This window comes from Nomascus leucogenys, chromosome 14, assembly GCF_006542625.1.
Source record: "Nomascus leucogenys isolate Asia chromosome 14, Asia_NLE_v1, whole genome shotgun sequence".
NCBI lineage: Eukaryota > Metazoa > Chordata > Mammalia > Primates > Hylobatidae > Nomascus > Nomascus leucogenys.
In genome coordinates this window covers 19,864,251-19,879,893 of record NC_044394.1, presented here as the reverse complement: position 1 = coordinate 19,879,893, position 15,643 = coordinate 19,864,251, and the positions used below count along the sequence as shown (strand labels likewise).

Below are 15,643 nucleotides of genomic sequence, written 5' to 3'. Positions count from 1 at the left end.
ATTACCTGTGGCAAAATGAAAAATAATGAGGCCAGGTGCAGTGGCTCAGGCTTGTCATCCCAGGACTTTGGGAGGCTGAGGTAGGAGCATCGCTTGAGGCCAAGAATTCAAGACCAGCCTCCACAACAAAAAAGATAAAAATAAAAAATTAGTTGGGCATGGTGGCACGCACCTATAGTCTTAGCTGACTAGAAGAATTGCTTGAGCCCAGGAGCTTGAGGGTACAGTGAACTATGATCATGCCACTGCACTCCAGCCTGGATGACCCATCTGTAAAAATTTTTTTAAAAAGATAACAGAGAAATAAGTAATGATAGATGATCTACTCTAGAAAATATATTGAAGGAAAGCTTAAAACAAGGTTTTAATGGAGCAGACAAGAATAGGCAAAGATGGCTGGGTGCAGTGGCTCACGCCTGTAATTTCAGCACTTTGAGAGTCCGAGGCAGGTGGATCACTTGAGGTCAGGAGTTTGAGACCACCCTGGCCAACATGGTGAAACCCCGTCTCTACTAAAAATATAAAAATCAGCTGGATGTGGTTGTGGGCGCCTGTAATCCCAGCTACTCGGGAGGGTGAGGCATGAGAATCGCTTGAACTCCGGAGGTGGAGATTGCAGTGAGCCAAGATTAAAAAAAAAAAAAAAAGAATAGCCAAAGATTTTCATGCATTTTTATTCTTAATATTGGTCAGGAAAATAAAATTGGAGTTAAAGAAACCCAGACTTTTTTCTAGGCATGAATTTGGATTTTTGTCATACCTTTAATTCTTATACCACAGAATGTCAGAAATTACGTATTTCTCAGAATCTTTAGTTTTCTGCACATTAATGTTCTCTTCTTCCTAAAGGTGAGGCATCTATACTAGCTACCTTCTCTGTGACAGAAGGGAAGAAAAAAGTTCCTGTGGCTGGCTGCAGAGTCCAAAAGGGACAGTTAGAAAAACAAAAAAAATTTAAATTAACCCGTAATGGACATGTAATTTGGAAGGGTAAGCAACATCAAAATCTCCTATAATAGCATATCCAGTCACCAAAACCTGTTGACTGTATAACCATCTGAAATCTGTTCATCTTTCATGCCCATAATCTCAGCTCAGGCCATTTCTTATTGCTGTTGTAACTCCTAAATTGTCTGTAGTTGATGGGTTCCCTTTGCCTGAGATGTATGTTCTTTTTACCCATTCAAGTCCTGAGTACCATCCTATCCTCAGCAAAAAGTTTGTCTACCTTTGAAATAGGAGATTTAGGTTATTTTGCTACAAATCAAGTCTTATTCACAGCAAACTTCATTTTTGAAGGGGTTCCCCTGGTATTTAGTCCCATCATTTAACTTGACAGCACCATAAAATTTTTAAGAATTTCAGTGTAATTTCCTGGTTAACACCATACAATGTAGTATTTAGTAGGTACTTATCATTTATTGAATATACTAACCTTAAATTATCTTTTTAAGGCTTATTAACCTCATTGAAACACCATAAAGATGACATTTCAATTGTCAAAACGGGAATGGATTGTGGTCTCAGTTTAGATGAAGAAAATATGGAATTTAAAGTGGGAGACAGAATTGTTTGTTATGAAGAAAAGCAAATTCAAGCCAAGACTTCTTGGGATCCAGGATTTTAAAATTATATTAAAAATGTAAATAACTCAATGTGTTGCTTGTTTGAAGGTAGAAGTGCACTACTACTGGCCAAAAAGTATCTAAGTTGTCTTACCATGTGTTCATATGCATTTGCACAAACTGTCAAAAGTGCTCAGAAATAGGAAATCTTAAGGATGCCTCCAACCAGAAATCCTTGAATGGAAAAATTGGCAGTATGGTAAAAGGGAATTGTTATTTACACATCACCGATTTCTTTAAAGTGTATGCTTTAGTTAAGAGGCTTATCAAGTGAACCAGCTTTCCCTGAATTGAGCTCCGAAGGAAGATATGCTACCCAAGTCCTGCTTAAAACTAAACTGTCTTTTAATGTTAACAGTACAAATAAGTAATCATTCCTTTATAGGGATCCATCCTGAACAAACATTAAATTCCCAAGAGTTGTACAACAGACGGCAAACATTCCACTGAAACCACCGAGACTGAGGATGCATTTTTTTCTTTTTGAAACAGGGTCTTGTCCAGGCTGAAGTGCAATGCGTAATTACAACTCCCGGGCTCAAGGGATCCTTTTGTCTCAACCTCCCCAGTAGGCGGGAGACATGGGGGTCTTGCTGTGGTGCCCAGGCTGGTCTTGAACTCCTGGATGCCCAAGTGATCCTCCCAAAGTGTAGGGATTACAGGCATGAGCCACCACTCCCAGCCAGTATCCGTTTTTGAGTTGGCAACTTTAGCTTTTAACAGAAGTATGCCATACCCTCTTTTAAGCCAAGGTCTTAACACCCACACAAACCACGATTCTCCAAGACAGGAGATAGGCACTACTGGCCATTGAATGGGTAGAGGGAAGAGATGCTGCTCATCACATGACAGACCCCACAACAAAGAATTACCTGGCCCCAAATGTCTATTGTGTTGAGGTCAAGAAATGGACAGAAACACAAACTGGCTTATATTTAGACAACTTACATTAAATATAACTTCTGCCAAAGCATAGGTAGTCTAAGAATTGAAAATATCAAGACCTTTACAAGTGGTTGGCACCTGGCAGGTATACAGAACCATTGGGTCACACAATCCCCAGAAGCAACATTCACACAGTGGCAGCAGTAGCACTACTAAGGGAAATGGGATGACCATCAATTTGGTGCTTAAAAACTATTCTTTTTACTGCAATAAAATCCAACAATAAATGTTAGTTCATGTCTTTTATTAACTCATACAGTTACTTGTCCTCTGGTTTGTTGAAGCAGTAAGTCAGACAACATTTGCCACAATAATGTCTGTCAAAGTGGCTTGCCATAAACACCCCAGCACCACATTCATCAGAAGGGCACTCTCGACGAAGGCGACTAATTTTGCCATTCTCATCCACCTGAAAAGTACAAACCTGCTGTAAGATAATTTTACAACACATTCTGAAGTCTAATTTAAGTGACTCAAAATATTTAAGCTTTTTACTGTGTAATACTGGTAGTTTTCATGCTTACAAACCAAAGCACCTTAAATTCTCACCAGTTATTATTACAACAATGAAAACATTCAGAAGTCTTGGGACTTTTGAACACTAAAGGCCAGCTTTGCAAGTGGTAGACAAAGGTAAGACCTGAACCCAAACCCGACTTTAAACTCAGAACCCTACTACATAACTGATTTCAAATACCTAACAGGAAAAACCCTAGAAAGTCTGAATTTCTCATTTCCAGAATACCTCATTTAAACCAAAGTGGGATAATATTGGATACTTAAGTCCAAGAAAATATTGACAAGTACTATAAAGTTTTCCAAATAAGCCAAGACTTTGCTGACATTCTGCCCTTCGCTTTAACTGGCTCACCTTGTAATATTTCAGGACAGCCAGCTTAACCTTCTTTCTCTTGTGCTTATTCTTCTTGGGAGTGGTGTAAGACTTCTTCTTCCTTTTCTTAGCACCACCACGAAGTCTCAACACAAGATGAAGAGTAGACTCCTGTTAATGGAAGAATGAAGCAAGCTTTCATGATGCCACTAAGAATGGGCACATCCAACATTATGCATCTTCTAATTAAAAGCAGTAGCAGTACACAATAACATTTATGAGGGAATCTTGCAGCCCCCAACCCCAATAAAGTATCAGATTCTTAACTAACAGTTTACAGGGAGATTAAAGAATGCATTACATTACACCATGGGATGCAACTTGCAAAATTCATAATGGGAGAAACTGTAGCAGTGCTTCTCAAGTATCAGTATAGGAGTTACCTAAAAATCTACTGCTAATCTAATGCCATTCTCCCCTTTTGCGTGTCAAAATGTCCAAAATACACCACATGGTGTGGCTCACGTCTGTAATCCTAGCACTGGGAGGCCACGGTGGGAGTATCACTTGAGCCCAGGAGTTTGAGACCTGCCTGGGCATGGTGGCAGGTGCCTATAGTTCCAACTATAGAAGGCTGAAGTGGGAGGACCACCTGAGTCTGAGAGGTGGAGGCTGCAGTGACTGCACCACTCACTCCACCCTAAGTGACACAGTCAGAGCCTGTCCTCAAAAAAAGTAAAATAAAAAATTTCCAAAATAACTTAAAGAGGCTGCTCTTCCCCTAGACGGACCTTTTGAATATTGTAGTCAGACAAAGTACGTCCATCTTCCAGCTGCTTGCCAGCAAAGATCAGTCTTTGCTGATCAGGAGGAATTCCTAATGAGAAAAAACAAAAATTAAGTCACAGCACACCAAGCCTGTGATGTGCTCCAGATTTATAAGGTAACACCCCTTAATCAAATACATGATACTAACGGCTGACAATAAGTCCTTACTAGAGGTTAGGCATGGTTCTAAATCTTTACACATCATATTTTACCGCATTTAATCTTAGGGACAATACTTGGCTGTCTGCAGGGGCTCACACCTGTAATACCAATACTTTGGGAGGCCGAGGTGGGCAGATCACTTGAGGTGAAGAGTTTGAAATCAGCCTGGCCAACATGGTAAGTCTCTACTAAAAATACAATAAATTAGCCGGGCATGGTGGTGCACGCCTGTAATCCCCACTACTAGGGAGGCTGAAGCACAAAAATCACTTGAACCTGGGAGGCAGAGGCTGCAGTGAGCCGGGACGAGCCAATGCACTCCAGCCTGGGCGACAGAGGAGATTCCATCTCACACAAAATAAATAAGTGTCCAAATTCACACAAGTGAAATACATCTCAAGGATTCCAATCTAGGTACTGTGCTCCCCGATCACAAATGTTTATTGTGTTATTCCACAAGTATTTCGCTTTGTCAATCTGACCCTTTCCCCCCTCACCAAGAGCGGGTATGTCTAGCACCTACAGGTAGGCTGATGTCTCCACAGGTTTTCTTAACTACAAACTACTACTTGCCTTCCTTATCCTGGATCTTGGCCTTCACATTTTCTATCGTATCCGAGGGTTCAACCTATGAGTGTTAAAATGAAAGTATGTTGGTTACATATTAAGGAACTACAGCAGAACTCATTTAGTTTGACAATTACCACTGAACCGCACCGGCGACAGGACTGAAACCTACTCAAGAGACCTACTACCCACCCAGTGGGCAACCTCCCAAGTCGGCTACCGGAGAGCACCTTCATCTCCCCAGCCCAGAGCGGGCGGCGGCCGCAGGGCCACACGTGCTCGCGCTCGGCGGGCAGAGCGTCTCCTTCCCCAGCGCAGCTCCTCCGTTTTAACTAACTAGCTGGAACCCCTCGAGAGGAGACAGGCCCAGCCTTTGGCCACCGAAAATCACCTGTAGGCCGTTGCTCAGCGAAAGGTACTCATTTCAAAGCTTAAGTTTTAGAACCAAAATTCGGAATCATGGTCTAAGACATGGAAAGCAGCGCCGGTCCTAAAATCCACCTCAGGCCTTATTCGGACCTTGGCTTCCTCATGACCACCCGGCCCGTACCTCGAGAGTGATAGTCTTCCCCGTAAGGGTTTTCACGAAAATCTGCATTTTGGTGGCGGCTTCACCTGAGGTTGAGGAAAAGGAAGAGACGGGTTAGGTCAGGGATCACAAGAGAACGCAGCATACAGTACTGGCCCGAGAGCAGCCAAAGAGCAGACACTCACCGCAGATGGCGGATCGAAAAGGAAGAACGCCGCGCAGACCCACGGGGTTTCCCGGCGCCCCCGCCGAAGGACCCACCCCTTAGGCGACCACACCAAATGCCTGACTGCCGTCCCAGCGACAATCCAACACGGTGCCAGACTAGGACGTGAACCTCGTTTCTCCTCTCCCTAGCCTGGGCTTATTTGTCACTTTAGCCTTCGGAATGCTTCCGAAATGGTAGGTTTAAGCAACGTAAAAAATGTTTTAAAAAGGCTTTTCCCGTACAATCAACGTGGCTAAGAGAATCTTTAAAAGGAGGCCGAGGGGGGGCCTCATTGGGGAAGAGGTAGGAAGTGGAAGTGCATTCTGGGAATTGTAGTTCTCCACTGTTTTCTTTTACCTTGGACTACTTGTCCCAAGATGCAGTTCCACCTCCCAGATTCCCTGGTTACTATCTCTAAGCACTGAAGTCGGTGTTTGGAGAAAGGGACTCAGGTGAGGCCTGAGGTAGGATGACGCGGAATAATGGTTTCCGGAGCGTGGGAACGGGCCGGAAGTGGCTAGGAGCAAATGTTAAGGGGCGGGCAAAGGGTGCGGGGCACAAAAGGTGTCATTGACCCATTTGTAGAAACGGTGAGAGGCAGTGAATCAGCAATCTACCAGACCTTCTCTAGGCCTCCAAGGAAAGGGAATCTGCGTGACTTGCTCCAGGCAAACTGAAAAACAGGTGAAATCTTCGGAAGCAGGGATTGAGCCCTTTCTCGCCTGTGTCCTTCCCTGCTTTCAACCGCCGAGTTTTTCCTAGCTTAGGGAAGAGTCTGGGTCTTGTGTGTTACTCCTTAGTGTGACATGCTTTAATACTCAGGAGTTTTCAAATTTTAAAGTGAAGCCGTACGGAAAAGAAACCTGCAGAATGGTTATTTAGTTGTAGAATTTCCAAATTTGGGCATTGGGAGTCTTGGATCTGAGAGGAAGTTTTTGGAGTATGTATGGAGTGCTTCTTCCGGCAAGGTGGCCAATTAGAAGCAAGTTCCCCCTGTCCTTTCTCCACTCCACAAACCAGGGCCCTTTCTAATGTCTTCTGTATTTATTTCTTCATCCTCTGCCGCCTGCGACCCCATGCCCAAATTCAGACCTTAATTTTCTCTTGTAGGGGTTCCGTATCTAACTCTTTATCTCTCTCCAGTCTTTCCTCCTTTCTAACCCACCTTCACTATTGCCTCCAAAATATTCATTCTGAAAGGTAAATGTGTGTTATTATTTTACTTAAAATACCTCACCTTCAGGATACAATTCAAATTTCTTAGAATGACATTCAGCCTCTGCCTTCCTTACAACCTAATCTGCTAAACCCATTACTCTACATTTTAGTAAATAAAGCTAATTTAATTTCCTGACTTATGCTCTCCCATGTTTTGGCATTTCTGAAGAATCCAATCGTTCCTTCTTCCTGGAAATTTTTTTTTTTTTCGTGAGACGGAATTTCGCTGTGTTGCCCAGGCTGGAGTGCAGTGGCGTGGTCTCAGCTCACTGCAAACTCTGCCTCCCAGGTTCAAGCAATTCTCCTGCCTCAGCCTCCCGAGTAGCTGGGATTACAGGCGCCCACCACCACAGCCGGCTAATTTTTGTGTTTTTAGTAGGGATGGGGTTTCACCATGTTGGCCAGGCTGTTCTGTAACTCCTGACCTCAAATGATCCATCCTTCTTCGCCTCCCAAAGTGCTGAGATTACAGGCATGAGCCACCACGCCCTGCCTCCTGGAACATTTTTCATCCCATAGTCCACCAACTAGTCAATACAACAAAATTTCCTAGAGTTGCTTGTGCATATTGTCTCTAATCTTTCCCTTCCCTTGTCTGAACCTACTCTTGTCAGGCTTTTGTCCCTACCATTCTGATGGGATAGCTCTTGTAATGGTCACTAATGACCTCCATGTTGCTGAATTCAATGGTCATTGCATCTTATTTAATCTGTCAGCAGTATTTGACACAGTTGCTCATTCCATCTCTTTTTGAAACCCTTTCAAAGACTTCACCTCTCAGTTTTTCTGCCACCCTGGAGGCTCTTTTCCAGGCTCATTTGCTGCTTCCTCTTGATCTGCCAGACCTCTAACCGTGGAGTATCCCCAAGGCCCAGTCCTTGGACCTCCACTTTGTCTGCATTTTCTTGGTTATCTCATTTTGTTTAATAACTTTTAAAGTATCATCATATGCAAATGACTCATAAACTTATCTGTCACTCAGACCACTTACCTCAACTTCATATTCACATATCTAGCTATCTACTCAACATCTCTAATGGACAGGCCCCAAACGCTTAATTTCATGAAATTGTTCTTCCCATCTTTATATATGGCAATTCCCATTTCTCCAGTCACTAAGGCCAGAAACTTTATGGTCATCCTTGACTGTTCTTTTATATCCCACATCTTATCTACCTTGGCAGATCTTGGCTTTATTTTCAAAATATATGCAGAACTCTTCCCACTACCTCCATTGTTAGCACCCTGATTCAAGCCACCATCATCTTTTGCCTTGATTATTGCAATAGCTTCCTAACAGCACTTCCAGCTTTGACCCTTGCATCCTATAATCTGTTTTCCACAGAGCAACAAGAACAATTCTTTTTTCTTTTTCTTTCTTTTTTTTTTTTTTGCGATGGAGTTTTGCTCTTGTTGCCCAGGCTGGAGTGCAATGGCACAATCTTGGCTCACCACAGCCTCCGCTTCCCGGGTTCAGGTGATTCTCCTGCCTCAGCCTCCCCAGTAGCTGGGATTACAGGCATGCGCCACCACGCCCAGCTAATTTTGTATTTTTAGCAGAGACAGAGTTTTTCCATGTTGGTCAGGCTGGTCTCGAACTCCCAACCTCAGGTGATCTGCCTGCCTCGGCCTCCCAGAGTGCTGGGATTACAGGCATGAGCCACCATGCCTGGCCAAGAACAATTCTTTAACATGTTAAGTCAGCTGTTCCACTCTTCTGCACACAGGCCTCTAAAGGCTTCGCATCTCACTCAGAGGAAAGCCTAAATTCTTACAAGTGAGGCTGTTGCTCCAGTGCTGGAACAAGTAGAGGCCATAGTCCAGTGTTGCTCCTCTTGCCAAGTCTGCCCAGAGAAAGGGACCTCTTTTTCTAAACCACACAAAGGTACCCCCTGGGCTGATAGTAGTTCTGCCCTCAAGACCCTACATGCTACATAATCTGGCAGTTACCTCTCTGGTCTCATCTCTTCTCTCCCTTTCTCATTCTCTTCTAGCCCCTCGGGCCCTCTTGCTGTTCCTCAAATGTGTTGTCCCACCCTGAGGCCTTTGGACTGGCTACTCTCTTTGCCTCAGCCACTCATTTCCCAGGAATCTACATGACCTGCTTCTGAAATGTCACCTTATCAGTGAGGTCTTTTGTCTTTCCTGACTTACTGCCCTTATAGAAAATAGCATCCTCCCTCCTTCCTTACTCTCTATCCCCCATACCTTGTTTATTTTTCTTCATACAACTTAACCCCTATCTGTCATACTATATTTCTATATATATATAATTTTTTTCTTTCTTTTTTTTTTTTTTTTTTTTTTGAGACAGAGTCTCCCTCTGTCACCGAGGCTGGATTGCAGTGGTATGATCTCAGCCCACTGCAACCTCCGCCTCCTTGGTTCAAATGATTCTCATACCTTAGCGACCTAAGTAGCTGGGATTATAGGTGTGAGCCCCCGTGCCCAGCTAATTTTTGTATTTTTTAATAGACACTGGGTTTTGCCATGTTGGCCAGGCTGATCTCGAACTCCTAACCTCAAGTGATCCACCTGCCTCAGCTTTCCGAAGTTCTGGGATTACAGGCATGAGCCGCTGTGCCTGGCCTATTTTTTTTCTTGTGTGTTGTCTGTTTCTACATGAATGTAACCTCTATGAGATTAGGGACTTTGTTTTGTTCAATCCTGTGCCTCCATTGTCTAGAATAATGGTAGACAAACAATAGGTGTCCCCCAAATATTGAGTAAATAAATGTAACACAACTTAAGCATTGCCCTAGATTTTGTTTTACTAGATGTTTTCCCTAATGTTTCCTTGCCCCCTTCCACATGCTGATGAGATGCACCTCTGGCCTTCTGTAGCCCATTGTGCTCACCTCTGTCACACTGCCTTTTCTGCTTTGTAGCGGTGGCTCATTTACTAGACCTGAAACACTTGATTGGAAATCCTTGTGACTTGTCAACATATCCCTAAATGTCTAATATGAATGAACGAATGAATGGTAATCTTCATTGGTTTATGTAACTCAATGGCATTTTGTAGATGCTAAGGAACAATCACTTTAGCTGTGTTCTGGTTTGAGAGCATCACAAGTCCAATGTCTTATGAATAGACTAAATTATTGTTCAGTGATTACTGATTATTCACCAAACATATGTTTGAGTACTGCTCTGCTAGAAACCGCATTATGCACTTGAATGCATATGGTGGAGGAGGGATAATGGGGAATGAGAACATTTTGTTTCCTGATCTTGTCAGGCTTACAGCCTAACAGATGAGACACAATATAAACAGGAAGTCTGTAAGGCAGTGTGGTGGAAGGATAATACCATGATGGAGGAAGTGCACAGTATTATGGGAGAACATAGCAGTGGCATCTGACCAATTTTAAGGGAATCCAGGACAGCTTTCCTGAAGCTGAAGAAAGAGTAAAAGCCAAGTGAATCAAAGTGATAGTATGTATGTGTTTTGGGGGTTGGGGGTAATATAGGAGGATGGTCTGCAGGGAGGGGGAGAGAATTATGTAAGATCCTAAGGTAAGAGAGGAAGTTCATGGGTGTGGGGATGGGGATATGGGGCAAAGGACAGGGACATGAAGAGAGTAAATTTGGTCAAAGAACAAGAGTCATTGGTTCTTGAAGGGCACTAATAGGCCAAGTAAAGGAACTTGGATTTTATCCTAAGGGTAATACCGTAGGAAGCCACTGGTGTCCAAATGTCACTACTCCCTCCCTAATGATAACACCCAGTTCTTCCTCTTTTGACTTTTATCTTTTACTTTTTTTTTTTTTTTTTTGAGATGGAGTCTTGCTCTGTTGCCGAGGCTAGAGTGCAGTGGCGCCATCTCGGCTCACTGCAACCTCCACCTCCTGGGTTCAAGTGATTCTCCTGCCCCAGCCTCCTGATTAGCTGGGATTATAGACATGTGCCACCACACCCGGCTAATTTTTGTATTTTTAGTAGAGATGGGGTTTCACCATGTTGGTCAGACTGGTCTTGAACTCCTGATCTCGTGATCTGCCCAAAGTGCTGGGATTATAGGCGTGAGCCACCGCGCCCGGTTCTTTTACTATTTGAAATTATATTATTTATTTATAGTTTGTCTCCCCTACTAGATCATAAGCTCCAAGGAACCAGGGACCTTGTCTTACTTATTGCCAAATTCCTAGCTGTGAAATGGTGCCTGGTGCTTTGTTGACACTCAGTAAATACTGGCTGAATGAATGAATAAAAAAATGTATTTCTCATTTAGGAAAACTTGATTCATTAATGAGTTATTCCCTTGCTGGAACTACTTTATATTAATTTATAAATGGACTTTTTGCTATCCAGTTCATCAACATGAAGATAATTTTGGCCTTTTAATCTTCAGAATTATTTTGATGTCTCCTCTTCTGTATATGGCTATGGGCAGTATTTACAGGCTGTATATGTTATTCAGATAACCAGATATCAATTATATTGCCAGAACATGATACAATTGATTTAGACACTTACTTATCATGGCATTGTTTATATTAGTGAAAATAGCAGCTGGGTGCAGTGGCTCATCCCTGTAATCCCAGCACTTTGGGAGGCCAAAGCAGGCTGATCACTTGAGGCCAGGAGTTCAAGATCAGCCTGGCCAACAGGGTGAAACCCCATCTCTACTAAAATTACAAAAAATTAGCCAGACATGGTGCCCTGTGCCTCTAGTTTCAGCTACTGAGGAGGCTAAGGCAGGAGAATCACTTGAATTCAGAAAGTGAAGGTTGCAGTGAGCTGAGATCACGCCACTGCACTCCATCCTGGGTGACAGAGCAGGACTGTCTCCAAACAAAACAAAAATAGTGAAAATATCTGACAATGGGGGAATAAATTAATGGAACATCATACTGTGAAATGCTGTGTAAGCTTTAGAAGTCATGTTTTAAAACACGATTTAACAACATGAAAAAGTGCTTTTAATATTAAGTGAAAAAAATTGGATGCACAACTGAATATAGAGTTTAATTTCAAGTTTTATAATGTTTGGAAGGAAATATTCCAAAATATTAAATAGATATTTATTTCATTAATTTTGTTTGGTTTATATCTTCTGAATTTTATACCAGGAGTATGCTTCTGTAATTAGGGAAAAAGTTACGATGTTTTGCCTTGCCAGCCATTATTAAGCAAGCCAAGAGTTCTGTTTGAACTTAATGTGACTAAATCTTAGGAACCAACTTCTGTATCCAACTTCAGTTGGACAATTTTTTTTTTTTTCAGTAAAAACTCTCTTTCTTTTTTTTTTTTGAAATGGAGTCTCGCTCTGTTGCCCAGGCTGGAGTGCAGTGGTGCGATCTCAGCTCACTGCAACCTCCGCCTCCTGGGTTCACGCCACTCTTCTGCCTCAGCCTCCCGAGTAGCTGCGACTACAGGCGCCCGCCACCACGCCTGGCTAATTTTGTATTTTTAGTAGGGACAGGGTTTCACCGTGTTAGCCAGATGGTCTCGATCTCCTAACCTGGTGATCCGCCCGCCTCAGCCTTCCAAAGTGCTGGGATTACAGGCGTGAGCCACCACGCCCGGCCTTTCAGTAAAAACTGTATTCATTCCTTCATCACGTGACAGTTGGCCTTGAGTAGTTACAAAGACAGAGCAGTTCCTGCCTCTCAGAACTCTAAGCAGACATTCCAGAGCTCACAGATCAGTGCCCCACCAACTACTACCTGGAAGCTTCAGGGAGATGGGGAGCCTGGAGGAGGGGATGCTGCAGGAACCCCTGGCAGGCAGAGGGGCCGGGCTTCGAAGGCACCCAGGACTGAATTCGAGATGGCAGGCGGCAAGCAGGCAGGCAGCGTGATGGTCATGAGGTGTGGGGTGAGGGCAGGAAGCCCACAGCATTCCTGACTTGGGGTCAGGGGAGACAGATTGGAGGGGCTTGAGCTGAAGCCAGAGCCTGAGGGAACTGGAGAGACTGTAAGCCAGCACTCAGCTTCCCAGCAGACCCCAACCATTGCCGGGTCCAGAGTGCCCTGGGAGAATGTCAGGTATCCAAACGTTTCAGTGGAAGATTCCTTTTCCAAGCATTAGCTGGTTCTTTGGATTTTTAATTATAAACATAGTACATGATCAAGGTTAAACCATTTTCCAAGCATCACATAAGGATGGGAAGTAATTCTATCCCGCTCTAGACCTTCCAGACTGGCTCCAGAGGCAACTGCTGCCAGTGATTTTCCTTACAGAGACCATTGCAGCGACTACCTTGCGCCATGGCCCCGAGACAGCATGGCGTCTTCCTCCACACGGACCTGCAGGTGGCCTCTTAGGAACTGCCTCGCTGAAGGAGGTCATCCCTCTCAGTCACATATGAGCAGCACTCACTCAGGCCTCGGCCCTCAGGGCCATGCGGGGGCGCCTGGCCGGGTTCCCGGCTGTGTCTGGTCTGGTATTGTCTGCCTTTGGGCTACCTTTGCGGCACAGCTCCCTGGGCCTATGGCTGCTCCAAGCTGGACTCCAGCTCCCCTGGGCTGCAGTGCTGCTCCCAGTGGTCCAGAAACAAGGCCGGGCACAGCGGCTCCCGGCTTAGCAGCATCTGTGGCGCAGGCTGGCCCAGGAGCTCCGTGCAGGGTGTTGCCCGTTGACTCAGCCCCGGCTGTACTCACGTCCAAGAACCGGGCTGGCTGGGGGCCCTCTTTGACGGAGCTTTGCTTTACTCCAAGTCTTGCAGAATTTCCTGAGGAAAAGCACTGATGTTCTCATGGACACAAGGGAGGCAGAATCTCTTGAAGTAGAATAAACTGCACTCCTTTCCAGTATTCCTTTCTCAGCTTCTCCTGGACCGCCAGCTCCTCCATGCGCCTCAGACACTCCCTACGCCGCACTGCGGAGGTTCCTCCCGCCCTGGCCCATCTCATCCCCCTTGGCTGTTGATACGACTCCCCTGTGTGCATGTCGCCCTGTGGCAGATGCTCGGGGACTTCTCAGACTCCGGGATCACTCCCAGTACACTGGCCACACAGCCTGCTGCACAAACTCCAGCGCCAGCCAAGGATCAGGAATCTGACTTTGTCGGAGGTGAAGGGATCCTTCATGACATAGCTTTCCTCCAGGAGGACCATCCACTGGGTGTCGGGGGAGCTTCTGCCCCAAGTAGCAGTAGGGAGCTGTCAAGGCATAGAGTTCACACTCAAACACTCCCAGAGGGCGGCACTCTGCATGGGACACCATCCAGCTCCTTCTTTGGCTATGGAATCAAGTACATTATCAGCTGGCCCCTGGCTCCTGGCTGTGACCTCCCTTCGCCTGAACTGAGCCTGGTGTGTAAGGGCGTATCAAATTGTATGGGCGTATCAAGTTGTATGGGCGTATCAAGTTGTATGGGCTTCGCCGCTGAGTGACCCCAAATGCAACTCCAGGAAGCGTGGGTTACCAATGACTTTAAAGTTAACGATCAGCTGAGCGCGGTGGCTGACGCCTGTAATCCCAGCACTTTGGGAGTCTGAGGCGAGTGGATCACGAGGTCGGGAGTTCAAGACCAGCCTGGCCAATATGGTGAAACCCCCGTCTCTACTAAAAATACAAAAATTAGCCGGGCGTGGTGGCGGGCTCTTGTAATCCCAGCTACTCGGGAGGCTGAGGCAGGAGAATCGCGTGAACTCGGGAGGCGGAGCTTGTAGTGAGCCGAGATCGCACCACTGCACTCCAGCCTGGGCGACAGAGCAAGACTCTGTCTCAAAAAAACAAAAAAAAAGTTACGATCCGATCGCGGGTGTGCGTGAACCTGATCCCGCTTCTCTTCTGAACACCGGGGCGTCCTAGGCCCCTGCCGAGGCTCCTGGGGGCGGTGCCTGTGAGCAGGGACAGCTGAGCGGGCCAGGGGGCGCCAGTGGTCCCCGCGAGCCTCCGCGCGCCCTCCCTCGCCCCAGCACCGCCCGAGGTCGGGGAGACCGTCCCCCGAGGCCGACACCCCGCTTCTCCATCTGGTCCCCAAAGCCGAGAGCGGCCGCGCCGACCCTTGGCGCTCGGAGCACAGCAGGCCACTCAGGCGGCGAACTCAGTCCCGGTGAGCAGGAGGTTCCCTGAGGCTACGCGGGGCCGGCCCACAGCGCGCTCGCCCCTGCCAGGCCGCAGCCGCCCATGATTCTTTACTGAAAGCAGTGTAATGCGGCTGTTTGAAAGCTATACTCTGAAAAATACTGTTATTTTTGACAACATTGAGGGATAGATTTTAGCAGAAGGCCTGACCTCTTTTTGCTTGGTACTTTAATATTAAAGATGAGAATTATAATAAAGTTTATTATAAAAATAAATACATTATTTATAGCTATCGTGTACTGGATGAAGCTAGGCCAGATAAGCACCGGGGTCATAAAATATTTGACCTTGTTTGTGTCAAGAGGCACACAAACTAGTTTTCCCACATGACACAAATACATGTAAAATACCAAACCTTCTATTAGAAAGTGTGAACTATACATAAGAAACCATCAATTATATGATACATGTGAGAGGAGTTGTGCACAGTTAGGAAGAGAAGAGCTCTTCATTGACTGGTGTTTGGTATTTCTGTCCCAGAGCAGCAGCATATGGCAGTGGAAAACCTAGACCTTTTTTTTTTTTGAGACTTGAGTTTCACTCTTGTTGCCCAGGCTGGAGTGCAATGGCACGATCTTGGCTCACTGCAACTCCGCCTCTGGGGTTCAAGCGATCCTCTTGCCTCAGCCTCCCGAGTAGCTGGGATTACAAGCATGCGCCACTACGCCTGGCTAATTTTGTATTTTTA

General features: G+C 45.4%; 3 protein-coding genes and 1 pseudogene across 14 annotated transcripts in view; 2 read left to right on the top strand and 2 right to left on the bottom strand.

Moving 5' to 3' along the window:
- The window catches only part of MTIF2 (mitochondrial translational initiation factor 2), a 35,228-nt gene extending 30,681 nt beyond the window's left edge, over positions 1-4,547 (top strand). For 6 of the 7 annotated variants that reach the window (XM_012501191.2, XM_030827982.1, XM_030827983.1 and 3 more), the window contains 2 exons: positions 850-990; positions 1,455-1,655. In XM_012501191.2, the coding sequence (XP_012356645.1) occupies positions 850-990; positions 1,455-1,627 (314 nt within the window). In that variant the 3' untranslated portion in view covers positions 1,628-1,655. Of the gene's footprint in view, positions 1-849; positions 991-1,454; positions 1,656-4,457 lie in introns of those variants that run through there. The other variant, XM_030827980.1, reaches the window with a different exon arrangement.
- Positions 2,798-5,981, bottom strand: RPS27A (ribosomal protein S27a). Its single transcript, XM_004092910.3, has 6 exons — positions 5,674-5,981; positions 5,510-5,574; positions 4,966-5,020; positions 4,194-4,279; positions 3,442-3,573; positions 2,798-2,979 (listed from the first exon to the last, which is right to left on the bottom strand). Exons 2-6 carry the CDS (start codon positions 5,555-5,557, stop codon positions 2,830-2,832), a joined length of 471 nt encoding a protein of 156 aa, XP_004092958.2. The 5' UTR covers positions 5,558-5,574; positions 5,674-5,981; the 3' UTR covers positions 2,798-2,829.
- Positions 5,982-6,016: 35 nt separating this feature from the next.
- The window catches only part of CLHC1 (clathrin heavy chain linker domain containing 1), a 68,521-nt gene continuing 58,894 nt past the window's right edge, over positions 6,017-15,643 (top strand). For 2 of the 6 annotated variants that reach the window (XM_030827978.1, XM_030827971.1), the window contains exon 1: positions 6,017-6,148. The gene's annotated coding sequence lies outside the window, so the exon portion shown is untranslated. Of the gene's footprint in view, positions 6,161-6,312; positions 6,381-15,643 lie in introns of those variants that run through there. The other 4 variants (XM_030827976.1, XM_030827972.1, XM_030827975.1 and 1 more) reach the window with 3 other exon arrangements.
- LOC101177042 lies at positions 13,520-14,088 on the bottom strand (annotated as a pseudogene).